The sequence below is a fragment of the Callionymus lyra genome, chromosome 7 (genome assembly GCF_982586985.1).
Source record: "Callionymus lyra chromosome 7, fCalLyr1.hap1.1, whole genome shotgun sequence".
NCBI lineage: Eukaryota > Metazoa > Chordata > Actinopteri > Syngnathiformes > Callionymidae > Callionymus > Callionymus lyra.
This window is the reverse complement of record NC_141824.1, coordinates 16,701,927-16,717,659: the sequence shown is the minus strand read 5'-3', so window position 1 is coordinate 16,717,659 and position 15,733 is coordinate 16,701,927. Positions and strand designations below refer to the sequence as shown.

The 15,733-nt window shown below is 45.1% G+C and overlaps 2 protein-coding genes across 3 annotated transcripts; both read left to right on the top strand.

Annotated features, from left to right (window-relative positions):
* Positions 1–2,528: 2,528 nt before the first annotated feature.
* Positions 2,529–4,512, top strand: lpar6a (lysophosphatidic acid receptor 6a). The gene has a single exon (XM_087795441.1). It carries the CDS (start codon positions 2,815–2,817, stop codon positions 3,871–3,873), a length of 1,059 nt encoding a protein of 352 aa, XP_087651567.1. The 5' UTR covers positions 2,529–2,814; the 3' UTR covers positions 3,874–4,512.
* A 1,270-nt stretch (positions 4,513–5,782) lies between these two features.
* On the top strand, positions 5,783–15,554 carry gdpd4b (glycerophosphodiester phosphodiesterase domain containing 4b). Of its 2 annotated transcripts, XR_015711848.1 has the most exons (18): positions 5,783–6,261; positions 7,177–7,303; positions 8,338–8,443; positions 8,551–8,654; positions 10,415–10,508; positions 10,577–10,636; positions 10,690–10,788; positions 10,858–10,951; positions 11,788–11,933; positions 13,002–13,084; positions 13,271–13,421; positions 13,482–13,700; positions 13,773–13,930; positions 14,000–14,147; positions 14,222–14,304; positions 14,403–14,479; positions 14,556–14,702; positions 14,909–15,026. XR_015711848.1 is itself a non-coding variant. In XM_087795456.1 (17 exons), the coding sequence occupies exons 4-17, from the start codon at positions 8,593–8,595 to the stop codon at positions 15,016–15,018; spliced, it is 1,584 nt and encodes a 527-aa protein (XP_087651582.1). In that variant the 5' UTR covers positions 5,783–6,261; positions 7,177–7,303; positions 8,338–8,443; positions 8,551–8,592; the 3' UTR covers positions 15,019–15,554. The 2 variants fall into 2 exon arrangements, 1 of the variants encoding a protein (XP_087651582.1); XM_087795456.1 differs by lacking the exon at positions 14,556–14,702 and having other exon boundaries at positions 14,909–15,554.
* The last annotated feature ends 179 nt before the right edge of the window (positions 15,555–15,733 follow it).

Sequence of the window (15,733 nt, the reverse complement as noted above, 5' to 3'; positions counted from 1 at the left end):
GCTGCTTCCGTATTATTTATTCCAATCTTGACAGTTGACATCGGCTTACAAACATCTGTGGTTATGTATGTTTGTACATAACTTCCTGTTGGTTATTTAAAATGAAAGGAGCAGAGTTAAGTAGTTGTTTTTGACATTGTTCCTCTTCACCAGGTGTAAGTCTAAACAACCTATAAAGAGTTGAAGTAACGGTCGATTACTGCTCTGTACTGCCGGCTTTAAACTGTGATCTCTGACTTTTACACCTTACAACAAGTGTTTAAATGTCAATAACGATAAATGAGTGTTAAATATTAACATCAACCGATCACAGCTGCGACATGGAAAGGCTGTAAAAGCAGCGGTTGACACCGATGCCAAGTACCAGCCTGCCTGCTCAAGTGTACTTGGCTACACTGTAATCTGTCAGAAATCAGGAAGTGGGACCAACTACCAACATAACAGTTTCACTGCAGTACAGGAGAAGCAGAAGTCTGCAATTTCACTTTGAAAATAATACTCCAGCGTCTGGAAAAGTCGACCTGAATTGACCTTGTGAGATTGTAGGTACTTGATCACATGAATATATGAGAAAATATCATTGCACTTAAATATCGCCATTATTTTTTCAACAATCCTCTTCTCAATTTTCTTTTTGGCTTTCAACTTACACTTTATTGTTATTATTGTTCTTTTACGTTCTATAAAAACTGTGTAAAGCAAAATAATTCAATATTTTATTTACAATTAACATACATATATTTACCGCGTGTGATCATTTTTGTGTTTCAGAAGGTTAGATCGCAGCAGTCATTGAGTTCTCCACAGCTAAAGGAACAGTGAAATCTCATGAGATGGTAATGACTGAGGACAAGAGGATACAGTTGACACCAGCAGATTTTAAAGCTGTATTTGGGCATATTTTTTCTTTCAAAACAGATTAAAGCAGTGACTACTTGGTCAAGTGGTCAGTAAATTCTGCCACGCCAGTCATATAATACCACAGATATATTTTTGTTCCTACAGTATCACAATATTATTATTATTATTATATTTATCTTATTGCCAGGTTCCTAACAACACACATTACACACCTCTTCTCACAAACATAGATTACAATTATTTTGGGAATTATTATTCCAGTCCTACAAACACCATCAGACAAGAGGTAAAGACTTTTAAACCAGGCCATGTCTAGGGCTGAGAAAAAAAGAAATATGAATGAACAATGCTAATTTAACCTTAAGGAAAATAAGTCACTGAATAGTTCAGATCAATGTTGACGTTCATGAGAAAGTCTGCTTTTCACGAGTCATGAGGTCGACCCGGGGAGAAGGTTTACTTAAATAAGTGCTGAGTTAACTGGTTCTGACGCATTAGAGTTACATAAACTGTGTTGCTACCATCTCTCAACTTGAGGTCGTTTGACATGTGATTCTGTAAAAGTTGTGGTAAAAAACTTGTACCATGTTACAACCACAGTGTTGTGTGTCTTCAAAAAAGGCACCACTCCCTGCTAGTGCTAACAAAGCTCATCTTCAATGGAGTTACTAGAACCTGCCAAACTACACAACATGCTGCATGTGGGTGAGTGATTTGGAGCAGACCAGGAGCAGGACCCAGGACTAGTTTGAGAGGCTATACAGTGACCTATTTTCCTTTATTTTATTACTCTCTGGTTAAATGTTTAATATATGTATGTTTTCTTGTGGATGCTTAAAAATATAAACGCCCATTCCTTAACACCTGAAGCTGTTCTGAACTGCCAATGTTAATATTTATAATTCGATTTGAAAAAACACTTTGCTGCTCTTCGCACGTTAATATCACACGTTTAAGTTTAGTTTTCTACACACGACATGCAACAATATGCTAAATAGCCCAAAATAAAGATAGAGGAACTACATTTAAAATACATCCCTTTACAGTAAACTCGTCGGAACCCACCTAAAGAAAAAATAAAACACCAGTTAGAGACATAATAATACATTTTAAAAAATCAGTAACGTTTGTAATGGTTAAACTTGCCGCATGACGTCATACGCATGTCACGCACAATGACGTGCGAGAACCGTGTGAACGTCTGTTATAAATAAATATTCCTCCTTTTCCTGATCTATTTTTCCTCCATAAAAAAAACATTTTTGCTTATTTTTCTTTCCCCATCATCCTCTTCAGTCAATGTTCTATCAGTCAACATTGATGTTGTCAATCATTTCAGTGGCACTTTGAAATGACATTGGTCCTGACCCAATTTGACCCACAAAAAAATAAAAACATTAAGTTGAAATTAGTTAAATTAGATTTATTTTAGTGTTTTTACAGTTTTAGATCAATTTATTTTTATTCACCATGTGTTGTTTCCACTTTATTTTTCATCGCAGTCGGTTTGTTTGTTCTTTGTTGTGAACGTCAAAGTTCCTGCTGACGCGCTCATTAGCATGTGCATGAGGTTCCTCCTCCGGCAGACAAAGGAGTGGGAGGTCCAGGGGGTGGTGGGAGGCTCACTCAGCAGCTGCCAGAGTGAGAGAAGTGGCTCCAGAGAAGAGTGTCAGCTGCCCGAGGCTGCCCGGGTTTGACACCGCTCTCTGTTTTTGGATCAGAACCTCAAAAGCTTTGATGATACGGAAGACGCTCGGGACCGACGCCACGCTGCTGGAGGAGCTTAAGTCGGTCTGAGGACTTTCCTGGATAACTTAAGAGGACTCATGTGACATGTGGACCAGTTGAACCGCGGGCTCCTGTGGACCAGTGGACGGGGGAAGGGTGGCCGGTGTTGGGGTGTGGGGGGTTCCTCTCAACATGAGGTAACCCGGTCGCCGACAATCTGTCAGGATGTCCAACACCAGTGTCACCACTAACCTCTCCTGCCCCAAGAACGATGGCTTCAAGCACCCGCTGTACAGCACTGTGTTCAGCGCCGTGTTCGTGGTGGGTCTGGTCACCAACGTGGTGGCCGTCTACATCCTGACCTGCAAGCTGAAGCTACGGAACGAGACCACCACCTACATGATGAACCTGGCCGTGTCGGACCTGCTCTTCGTGCTCACGCTGCCGCTCCGCGTCTTCTACTTCATGAACCAGAACTGGCCGTTCGGCAGGACCCTGTGCCGGATCTCCGTCGCGCTCTTCTTCACCAACATGTACGGCAGCATCCTCTTCCTCACCTGCATCAGCGTCGACCGCTTCCTCGCCATCGTCCACCCCTTTCGCTCTCAGACGCTTCGGACCAAGCGCAACGCCAGGATGGTCTGCCTGGCCGTGTGGGTGCTGGTGCTGTCGGGGAGTCTTCCCACCGGGTTCCTGCTGGAGACCACCTCCAAGGACAACCAGAAGACCAACCACACCCTCTGCTTCGAGAACTTCTCATCCAAACAGTGGAAGTCCGACCTGTCCAAGGTGGTGATCTTCATTGAGACGGTGGGCTTCTTCATCCCTTTGCTGCTCAACGTGGTCTGCTCCATCCTGGTCCTGCACACGCTCCGCAAACCTCAGGCGCTCAGCCGCGGAGGGAAGTTCAACAAGACCAAGATCCTTCGCATGATCGTGGTCCACCTGTCCATCTTCTGCTTCTGCTTCATCCCCTACAACATCAACCTGGTCTTCTACGCGCTGGTGCGCACCAAGACGCTGCAGGGCTGCTCTGTGGAGTCGGTGGTCAGGACCATCTACCCCGTCGCGCTCTGCATCGCCGTCACCAACTGCTGCTTCGACCCCATCGTGTACTACTTCACCTCCGAGACCTTCCAGAACTCCATCAAGAGGAAGTCTCAGGCCAGACGCTCCTATGAGGTCAATTTCTCCGAGGCGCAGCAGTCGGACAGCAGCTCCAACTTCCAGTGCAGCCTGAAGAGCCTGAAGGCCAAGGTCTTCCACAACGAGTCGTCTGTTTGACGAGGGTCTTCATCCTGGAACTGTCACAGTCCACCTGTGAACCATGAACATCACTGGTATGTTACTGATGAACGCCAGGCAGGTGAGAAGACCCCGAAGAGTCTCCGGTGACACAAGACTGTCTGGACTTCATATGTGTTTTCAAAGTCTTTACATAATATTACCTGTTAATAAAAGGTTTGTCGCTCTGTCGATCAGAACATAAACCTAGAACCGGTGATCACGTGACTTTGTCAGATGGAGGTAAAACCAACAACAGTGTTTACATGAAAAAATGTTTTCACACCAAAAAAGAAATGTTTTTATAATGTAATTAGTCTGGAATTATGTTTAAAAACCTTTTTTACATGAATACAATGACTGATACTTCTCACACGTTTCCAAACATTCCTTGTTTGTTTGATACAAACTACATCCACAAGAAGTCAGAACAGATAATCTCATGTTCTTAATGTAGGTGTTACCAATTTTCATTGAATAGTAGCTCATTTAAATTATTTAAAATTTGTCAAATAAATGAAGTCAAAAGCTTTTTTTTCTATATTCTCTGTATCTACAAAATGGCGAATTGCAATGATAGTTTATTTCTTACAGGCTTGCAGAATTTTCTACTGACATTAAAACTTTTTTTAAAATTGAGAGGTGTTGCTAAGCAAAAGTGCGGTTTCCGTTGTCAATCACTTTTATTTTCCTATTTGACTTCTGAGTCATAATTGTACCAAAGACACAAACAGAGAAAAAAGGAGAAACGTGAAAAGCACGTGAGTAAAAAGCTGCTGCAGCAGAAGTGGAAGCGTTGCAGCCACCGATGATGCAACGTTTCCTGTGGGTGCAGACACTCACAATCGTGTCTTCACCTTCGGCCATGTGTTCGTTCTCTCTGGTGACACTTTCATAAGAAGAAGTTGAAAAGAAACACGTTGTATTTTACAAACAAGAAGTAATTAAACATGAACTGATAAACAACAGAAGTAAACAACATCAAGTGGTTGATAAAAAGTGTGGAAATGAAAACACTCCAAAAGAAGGGGATTCCAAACGTTTCTGACAGAGCCACTTGTGTTTTGTGCGTCCACTTAGCTACCTGCTGACCCACAACAACACGTCTACTGTCTTCCTCAGCAGCGACCAGATAAATCGTGAGGCTGGAGAGCAGGAAGTCTGAAGGTCACATGACCCTTCCTCAGCTCCACAAACACAACTTATCACCCTGAAGGGGATTATTGACAACAACACGTCCGACATGACCGCTGAGGAATGAACGACATGAGCATGAACGCACACTCATACATTAACCGGCGGAAACGTGTTCGCACGCACTTACTCGCAAATGCACACATACTGACTTACAAATAAACACACACACACACACAGAGCCGATGGCCTCCCAACAGGCAGCTCAAGTATTTTCACTACTGACTGGAGGCAACTGGTGTGACTTCAGCCCTGAATGGAACTTTTTGAAGTTGTGAAAAAGGTAGAAAAGTATATCAGTGATCAAGATTTTTTTCATTGTGTTTCATAGCAACAGATTTTGTTACACATCACGCAGTGTTAAACATCCAGTATCGCAAGATGTATCCACACGCGTCATGTTTGTGCATCTAAGTAGCGTTTCCATGGCAACATGATTCCACTCTCCTCAGAGGAGCCCTCAGTCGCCATGGAAACGCACTTGGTTACATAAGAAAAGAGTTCCATTGTGTGTGTGTGTACTTTGTGCAGGACCAGAACTCATCTAGAAGTTGTCACTTCCTGTTCAGTCACCAGACGTTCCTTGTTCTTCTGTTTTGACGCCCTCGTGCTTACGCAGGACGGTGGCGCTCTTGAGTAAAAAAAAAGGTGTTTTTTTCTATTTCTTTGGCAGACTCTTCGTGCAGGAATCTTTGTAATCCGGACCTCTGGGATTAGCAACGTCGACCCTGCTCACCCCTAATCCAGATTACATTCTTTGAATCCGAAGCTTTAAAAACTTGTGTCTGCGAGTCTGTTGCTGGTCTTCAGGATCATAGTCAGAAATAACAACTTAGTTCTGGATCATCCATCAAACCCTGACCCGTCCATCACTGGTCCAGAAATTCGGATGTAATGACTCAATTTGACTCTGGGGGCGCTGTTGTACTGGACTAACATACGTCGTTCAGATGGACCACTTTTCAGATGTCCCAGGAAAACAACAGAACCAGGGGTGTTTATATAGTTGCGGACCAACAGAACAGTCCGCAAAGAACGAAGTTCGGGCAACGTCAGCGCATTGACGTCACTCACAGGCGGTCACGCGTCTGATTCTCACCGGCGCGCTCCCGCGGTCTTTGGGAGACACGAGATACTGCAGCAGTCGTGGTCGTGAGCGCGAGCCGAGGGGGAAGCACCGAGCTACTGTTCGCGGTAAGAACCACGGATGATCGACGTGATAGGTGGACGTCTCAAGGATGTGTCTGTCGCTCCGGCGGGCGAGAAAATGCGGCTTCTGAAGAGTTCGGATGACGTGACGTCACGTCGTCATCCAGGTGATGACGTGACGTCTCTACTGCTGAACCTCCTCAGGTAGATGATGTGGTTGTGTCGTGTCCCCCTGAAGAGAAGGACACGCGTGAAATGTTGTTTACCAACATGTAAACAAACTTCAACGCTGAGAGGTCAGAGATGGGATGCAGCAGCAGACCAGGTGTTGATGAGTCAACATGAGTTGTGTTGTTTTTTTATTGTGTGAATCAGTACCTGTTCATTTTGAGCACCAGTACACAAGTGTAAAAACATGTAACACACACACATACTAATCACCTCCATTTATTAATCTTCTTTCCTCACACTCGTTTGCAACATTGTTCTTTTTATTGAGCTGTTTTGTTCTCAACTGGAGGATTTTGGACCTGCTGTGGTTCTGGACTTGACCCAAGTGTCATGTGACTAGTTCATTAGTCATGACCCCTGATTGTCCAACTATCTACGTGTTCATATCTTATCACTTTATAACCTGTAAAACAACCAAAATGATTACCAAAGGTTACGATGTGTGAAAATGTTTTGATTCTTATGTGATTATTTCTCACTAGAACTAGTGCAGCAGTGATGAACTCCTGAAAGACTTTTATTGTGAAAATCCTCAATGTCATGTGTCGTATCTCCATAAACATTCCTGCTGATTATTCAAATTGTCCGTGAACGCAAACACATGTGCCGACGGAAGTTCCCTTAATCATTTACTTCTCCGTATCCTCATAAACTGTAAGCAAGCGTTTGTGTTGTGAAAGACACACACAGACTCACACAGCTGCACCTTGACAGTGGAATGTCTTGCAGGTGTCGCAACAGTCCGTCCCCTCCTGGTCCCGCGTCTCCCCCTGTCATGAGTTGTGGGTGACTGGACACCCGAGACCAGACTGAAGCTGGGGAAGCTTAAGGTGGTCCGGCGGCAGCTGCTGCAGAGGTACTGCTGACGTGAGGGGTGAGACAGGTGATGTGTTCTGAGGAGCTCAGAGGGGCTAGACAGGTGGGGACTTAAGAGGCGAGGCTGCTATGAAATTGAGATAAATAAGGGCTTCTGAGAGGGTGAGGCAGGTGAGCTCTTAGTATGGGTGAGATCGTATTAGAGGGGTGAGGCAGGTGAGGTCTTAGTATGGGTGAGATCGTATTAGAGGGGTGAGGCAGGTGAGGTCTTAGTATGGGTGAGATCGTATTAGAGGGGTGAGGCAGGTGAGGTCTTAGTATGGGTGAGATCGTATTAGAGGGGTGAGGCAGGTGAGCTCTTAGTATGGGTGAGATCGTATTAGAGGGGTGAGGCAGGTGAGGTCTTAGTATGGGTGAGATCGTATTAGAGGGGTGAGGCAGGTGAGGTCTTAGTATGGGTGAGATCGTATTAGAGGGGTGAGGCAGGTGAGCTCTTAGTATGGGTGAGATCGTATTAGAGGGGTGAGGCAGGTGAGCTCTTAGTATGGGTGAGATCGTATTAGAGGGGTGAGGCAGGTGAGCTCTTAGTATGGGTGAGATCGTATTAGAGGGGTGAGGCAGGTGAGCTCTTAGTATGGGTGAGATTGTATTAGAGGGGTGAGGCAGGTGAGGTCTTATAAGAGGGGTGAGACAGGTGAGATCTTATTAGAGGGGTCAGACAGGTGAGGTCTTATTAGAGGGGTGAGACAGGTGAGGTCTTATTAGAGGGGTGAGACAGGTGAGGACTTATTAGAGTGGTGAGACAGGTGAGGTCTTATTAGAGGGGTGAGACAGGTGAGGTCTTATTAGAGTGGTGAGACAGGTCAGGACTTATTAGAGGGGTGAGCTCTTAGTATGGGTGAGATCTTATTAGAGGGGTGAGACAGGTGAGGTCTTATTAGGGGGGTGAGACAGGTGAGGACTTATAAGAGGGGTGAGGCAGGTGAGGTCTTATTAGAGGGGTGAGGCAGGTGAGGTCTTATTAGAGGGGTGAAGCAGGTGAGTTGACCCTGAAGTGACCTCTGAACTCTGCAGATATGAACATCAGCCCTTCGTCTCTTGCCTCGGTGGACTCTACGGTTGCCAATGGAGACGATACCAGAGGGCGCGAGCCCAGCCGGGGGAGTGCTGCTGCAGCAAGGTGCTCACACACACACACACACACACACACACACACACACACACACACACACACACACACACACACACACATAGAACCCTTCTTGACCTGCTCTGACCTGCTGACAGGTGGAGTGTGCGACCTTTGGCCTCCTGATCGTCACTTTCTTGATGAGTTTTCTCTTCCTGTACTTCTGGACTGAAGCTCAGAACGATTACGACGACTTCGACTGGTAAGTCTCACACACTCAGTGTCGCTCTCACACACTCACTGTTTCTCTCTCACACACTCACTGTCTCTCTCACACACTCACTGTTTCTCTCACACACACTCACTGTCTCTCTCACACACTCACTGTTTCTCTCACACACACTCAGTGTCTCTCTCACACACTCACTGTTTCTCTCACACACACTCAGTGTCTCTCTCACACACTCACTGTCTCTCTCACACACTCACTTTTTCTCTCACACACTCACTGTCTCTCTCACACACTCACTGTTTCTCTCACACACACTCAGTGTCTCTCTCACACACTCAGTGTCTCTCTCACACACTCACTGTTTCTCTCACATACACTCAGTGTCTCTCTCACACACTCACTGTCTCTCACACACACTCAGTGTCTCTCTCACACACTCACTGTCTCTCTCACACACTCACTTTTTCTCTCACACACTCACTGTCTCTCTCACACACTCACTGTTTCTCTCACACACACTCAGTGTCTCTCTCACACACTCAGTGTCTCTCTCACACACTCACTTTTTCTCTCACACACTCACTGTCTCTCTCACACACTTACTGTTTCTCTCACACACTCACTGTTTCTCTCACACACTCACTGTCTCTCTCACACACTCACTGTTTCACTCACACACTCACTGTCTCTCACACACTCACTGTCTCTCTCACACTCACTGTTTCTCTCACACACTCACTGTCTCTCTCACACACTCACTGTTTCTCTCACACACTCACTGTCTCTCACACACTCTCAGTGTCTCTCTCACACACTCACTGTCTCTCTCACACACTCACTTTTTCTCTCACACACTCACTGTCTCTCTCACACACTCACTGTTTCTCTCACACACTCACTGTTTCTCTCACACACTCACTGTCTCTCTCACACACTCACTGTTTCTCTCACACACTCACTGTCTCTCACACACTCACTGTCTCTCTCACACTCACTGTTTCTCTCACACACTCACTGTCTCTCTCACACACTCACTGTTTCTCTCACACACTCACTGTCTCTCACACACTCACTGTCTCTCTCACACTCCCTGTTTCTCTCACACACTCACTGTTTCTCTCACACACTCACTGTTTCTCTCACACACTCACTGTTTCTCTCACACACTCACTGTTTCTCTCACACACTCACTGTTTCTCTCACACACTCACTGTTTCTCTCACACACTCACTGTCTCTCTCACACACTCACTGTTTCTCTCACACACTCACTGTTTCTCTCACACACTCACTGTTTCTCTCACACACTCACTGTTTCTCTCACACACTCACTGTCTCTCACACACTCACTGTCTCTCTCACACTCACTGTTTCTCTCACACACTCACTGTCTCTCTCACACACTCACTGTTTCTCTCACACACTCACTGTCTCTCACACACTCACTGTCTCTCTCACACTCACTGTTTATCTCACACACTCATTGTCTCTCTCACACACTCACTGTTTCTCTCACACACTCACTGTTTCTCTCACACACTCACTGTTTCTCTCACACACTCACTGTTTCTCTCACACACTCACTGTTTCTCTCACACACTCACTGTCTCTCTCACACACTCACTGTTTTTCACACACTCACTGTTTCTCACACACTCACTGTCTCTCTCACACACACTCACTGTCTCTCTCTCACACACTAACTGTCTCTCGCACACTAACTGTATCTCACACACACTCACAGATCTTGTGTGAACTCTGGTTGTGTACTAAAGTTGTGATCTCCTGCAGGTTCAACTTCGGGACTCTGGGTTTCTGGTTCCCCTGGTCTCTGGTGCTGCTGGTTCTGGCGGCGTCTCTCTTCAGCTACGTGTCTCTGCTGCTGGTGCGTCACATGATCCGTGGACAGGATCCTCTCTAGACCTTCTGAAACCATGTGTTGACTCCCTGCAGGTGCTGGCCGTGTGTCTGCTGACCGAGGGTCAGAGACTTTATCTCCACTGGACACACAAGGTGAGTCTGATGTGTGTGCGTGTGTGTGTGTGTTTGACTTGTGTTTGTCTCAGGTGGGTCTGGCGGTCACTCTGGTCTTCTCCGTCTGTGCGACGGCGGTGCTGTCGGACCTGTGGAGCCGAGAGTGGAAGACTCTTCTTCTGTCCCTGCAGGTGAGACCAGGTGACCTCCATCACTCTACCTCACCGGGTGACATCACCGGTTTGCGTTTCCGTCCACAGGTGACGGCACCGTTCCTCCACGTCGCCGCCGTCTCCGTGACGACCGTCCTGTCATGGCCGGTGGCGCTTCACTTCTTCAGGATGAACAAGAGAGGTGAGTTCTGGTTCCGCTCGTCTACGGAAGTATATCAGTGCCATCAGAATATTGAATGGTAGAATTCAACATTTTAAATGTTTCAAATATTATTGTTGTTGTTTTTTTTTTAAATAATTGAATTTAATTATTTAAAAATATTCAAATGTTTTCTAAATTTCTTTTTTTTCACACATCAAATTTTTACAAAAACAATCATATCAGCACTGTCATTAGATTTCTTTATTTTATTTTATTTATTTATGTGAATATAAAACTGTATATGTAAAAAAGAGTTTTGAAAAAATAACATTTTTTCATTCAATTTAAAAAAAACGAATCCGACTTTTTAATATATACATTTTTAAATAAAATGATTAAAAATGAATTATTTAATTCAATATTTTTTAATAAAATAATGAATAATTAATAATAAAAGGCTTTTTAATTTTCAATTCCTTTATTAAAATAGATTTAGTCTTTTTTTTTATTTTGAATTCAATAATTTCTATGTTGAAAATTGTGTTTCATTGAATAATCAAATTTCAAAATTTTAATAATTGAATGAAAATATATATTTTTTCACATATAATTTGATTTTAAAAGTCACTAATACAAAAAACAAAATATTATATATGTATAGGGCTGACTTGAATTATTATTAAAAAAAAAAAAACTTAAAATACTTTTTTGTACATTTTTAATGTTAATTACAAGCATTCAATATTTTTATGGCACTTTCATTCTTCTCATTCTCCTGTTTTATTTTTGTAAACCTCATGGTTTCCATTGAAGTTCTTGTCATGTGACACACGTGTGGTCATGTGACTCCACGCTCTCGCTCATGTGCCCATCAGTGCGTCAGGTGGGGGTCCTGGGTCTGTACCTGTCGGTGCTCTTCGGTCTCTACCTGGTTCCTCTGGGCATGTACTCGCCCTGCATCAAGGAGGCGGGTCAGCTGGGTCCAGCGCCGGAGCTCTTCGGACACAGAGGTGCACCGATGGTGAGAGCGGACCAGAACCAGACCTTCTGACCACCACAGTACTGTACACATGACCTCTGTGTGTATATGTGTGTGAGAGTTTCTTTGTAATTGTGTATATTTGTGTATATGTGTTTGTGTATATGTGTGTAAGACTGTTTATGTGTTTGTGTATATGTGTGTGAGACTGTGTTTATTTGTTTGTCCATATGTGTGTGTATGTATGTTAGATTGTTTATATGTTTTGTGTATATATCTGTGTGAGGCTGTGTCTATGTATTTGTGTATATTTGTGTGAGAGTGTTTATATGCTTGTGCAGCGTGTTTATGTGTATTTTTATATGTGTGTGAGAGTGTTTTTATGTGTTTGTGTAGATACTGTATGTGTGAGTGTCGATCTGTGTAAGATTGTTTATATGTTTTGTGTATATAATGTGTGTGTGTGAGTGTGTGTTTATGTGTGTTGGATTGTTAATGTGTTCTGTGTATATATGTGTGTGTGAGGGTGTGTTTATGTGTCTTAGATTGTTTATGCGTTTGTGTATATGTGTTTGAGTGTGTATGTGTAAGTAAGTAATTTTTATTTGTGTGTTAGATTGTTTATGTGTTTTGTATATGTGTGTGAGTGTGTGTTTATGTCTTTGTGAATCTGTGTTTGAGTGTATGTATGTGTGTTAGATTGTTTAAGGGTTTTGTGTATATATGCGTTTGAGTGTGTTTATGTGTGTTAGATTGTTTAAGGGTTTTGTTTATACAGTATATGTGTGTGTGAGTGTGTGTGTTTATGGGTTTGGATACGTGTGTGAGAGTGCGTTCATTTGTTTGTGTATGTGTGTTCATATGTATGTTTGTAAGATTGTTCATGTGTGTGTTTATATGTATGTGTGTTTCCGTGTGTTTATGGTTTTGTGTAAATACAGTATGTGTAAGAGTGTGTTTCTGTATATGTGTATAAGATTGTTGATGTGTATATGTGTGTGTTTGTGTATATGTGTGTTTGTTTATATGTGTATATGAGTGTTTATGTGTTTGTATATATGTGTGTTTGAGGGTTTATGTGTATAAAAGTGTGTCTTTTCGTGTCCACAGCTGGCTCCTGAGAACACGCTGATGTCATTTGAAGAGGGCGTGGCTTCCGGGGCGTCAGGTCTTGAGGGCGACGTCGCTGTCAGGTACTTCTGCGTTTATATCTCAGGTTGCTGGTTCAAATCCCCACATGTATAATGGTGAAGTTCTTGTGCCACGTGCGCATCCGGTCTGTCCTGAGACAGGTTTGCCTGACTGGACCCACTGACCCACTAATCTAGATGTTTAGCAGCTCATCTGGATCAGAACCAGGTCTCTTGTCTTCTCTGCAGCTACGACGGGGTCCCTTTCCTGATGCATGACTCCACCCTCGTCAGAACCACCGATGTGGACCGGGTCTTCCCCAACCGATCCCACCACGATGCCTCCACGTTCACGTGGGCGGAGCTACAGCAGCTCAACGCCGGTGCCTGGTTCTTATCGGTAAGCCCCGCCCACCGAGTCCGACTCGTCGTGTGTTCTGAGCTGCTGGTCCTCCCTCAGAGGGATCCGTTCGGTACTGCCTCGTCGCTGTCAGAGGTGGACCGCTCCAAAGCCAGGAACCAGTCAGTACCCTCGCTGGCCCAGTTCCTGCAGGTGGCTGCCCTCAACGGGAAAGAGGTTCTGTTCGATCTGCGCAGACCGCCACGCGGGCACCCGTACCACCGGTCCTACATCAACACCACTCTGAGGGTGATCCAGACCCACATCAACTCTTCTCAGGTGGATCCACAGTACCCTCATGAAGTTGTTCTGGTGCTGACCCAGACTTGTTTGTCTTTACGGTGTGCTCAGGTTCTGTGGCTGCCGTCAGAGGACAGGAAGTGGGTCCAGGACATGGACCAGGACCTGCAGCAGACCTCTGGAGTGAGGAGGCCCATCCAGGAGCTCAGAGACCAGAACATCAGCAGACTGAACCTACACTACAGCAGCATGTCCCTGCAACAGATCAGGTCTGGCAAAAAAAACACTCACTCTTGAACCGGTCTTGGTTCTGACCCCGGTCCACTTGTGCCTCACAGCCGGTACTGGTCGGTCAACATCAGCACGAACCTGTACGTGATCAGTCAGCCGTGGCTCCACACGCTGGCCTGGTGTGCCGGGGCGCAGTCCGTCACCACCAACGCCGTCCACCTCCTGAGCCGCATCAACGCGCCGCTCTTCCTCATGGTGAGACGGTCCCGTGACCTGGGTACACTTGGGTCCAGGTCTCTGGTTCTGAGCGGGAATGTTTGTTGTTCCAGACTCCAGAAGACTTTAATGTGATGTGGACGCTCACGGATGTTTCCTCCTGCCTGCTCATCCTCTGTGTGTTCACGTTCCACTGGTCAGTCTACACACACACACACACACACACACACACTTCTAAACACAATCACACTCGCCCACAAAGTCACACGCGCATTGTCTGACCTTTGACCTCAGGTGGAGAGAGCGAGGTCTGACCTGGTCGGGCAGTCGTGCGGCTCGTGAGACTGGACCTTACAGCAAGTTCAGGACTGGTGAGTCTCTCTGCTGCCCCCTGCTGGACTGTTGACAACACATCCGTGCTGATGTGTGTGTGTGTGTGTGTGTTAGACTGGCCCGAGGTGGTGTGTGTGCGTTGGAGTCCCCTCCACTGTGAACCCCCTGCCACGGCCCTGGTCTCCCTCCCTCTGGTCCTCGACCCCTGACCCTGCATGTATGACCTTTGACCCCATCTGCCTGCAGTTGACAGACAAACAGGTCAGTGTGTGTGTGTGTGTGTGTGGCTCAGGTGTAGGGGACCACAAACCCTGTTTAAAGGCAGGACTGGTGACGGGGTGTGGGGTGGTCTCAGATGTGGGGACTTGGCACCAGATACTGGTCCAGATCAGCCCACATCAGTGTTAGGTCTCGATGAATATTGCTGGTTTTATTGTTATGGCTGATGTTCACCTTGTCAACTGCAGAACTCAGCGACGTCTGGTCCATCTCAAGCATCCACCTGAAGCCGGACCACCAGAACCTGCCCATCAGATCCTCCTGCAGTCCATGTCTGCCCCCCGTTACAGAAGAGTGAGTGCGGGGCTCCACCCGACCCAAACGGGTTCCATGCACAGGCATGTGAGCAGCCTTTGGTTCTGTACTGACCCAGACCAGAGAATGTTCTGAATTATGAGAACTTTAAATTCTCAGTCGACCTAATGAGGTTGCACCCGGACACGAACGAGAGGTCCCGAAAGATCTGGGTCAAAGAAAACTGCTGAAGACAAAAGTGTTTTGGAGTCAAAAATGGAACCAGGTCAAATTCTTCTGGACTCAACTGATGATCCGAAAATATTTTTTCATCTACAAACATAAAAGTATTTACGTGACTTATTATAGTTGTTTTTTTAAACATTATTTCTAAACAAAAGTTAATTCTTTTACATGTTTTTACATATTTTATTCTTCAACTATTGATCAGAACCAGCAGGTTTTCTCTCGAGGACTTTTCAGAACTTTTCAATGAGGGTTGAATGTAGAACAAGTGAGTGATTCTCTCGTCAGCTTCTGTTTTGTTCTGATCCAAACGATTGTGCTGCTCTAAACTGAATTAAAAACATCTCTGACCCACTTTACCTTTGTTCTGGTCCTGTCTTTGAGTGTCGAAAACCTTCATTCACAACTCTTTTTTTTTTTTACATTTCGGGATTTGGACCTGCAGCAGAACCTGCTGGTCCTGAATCATTATGAATTTTTTACCTTCTGTAAAACAGAAATAGTTGTTGACTCATTGGCTCCCCCTGCTGCTA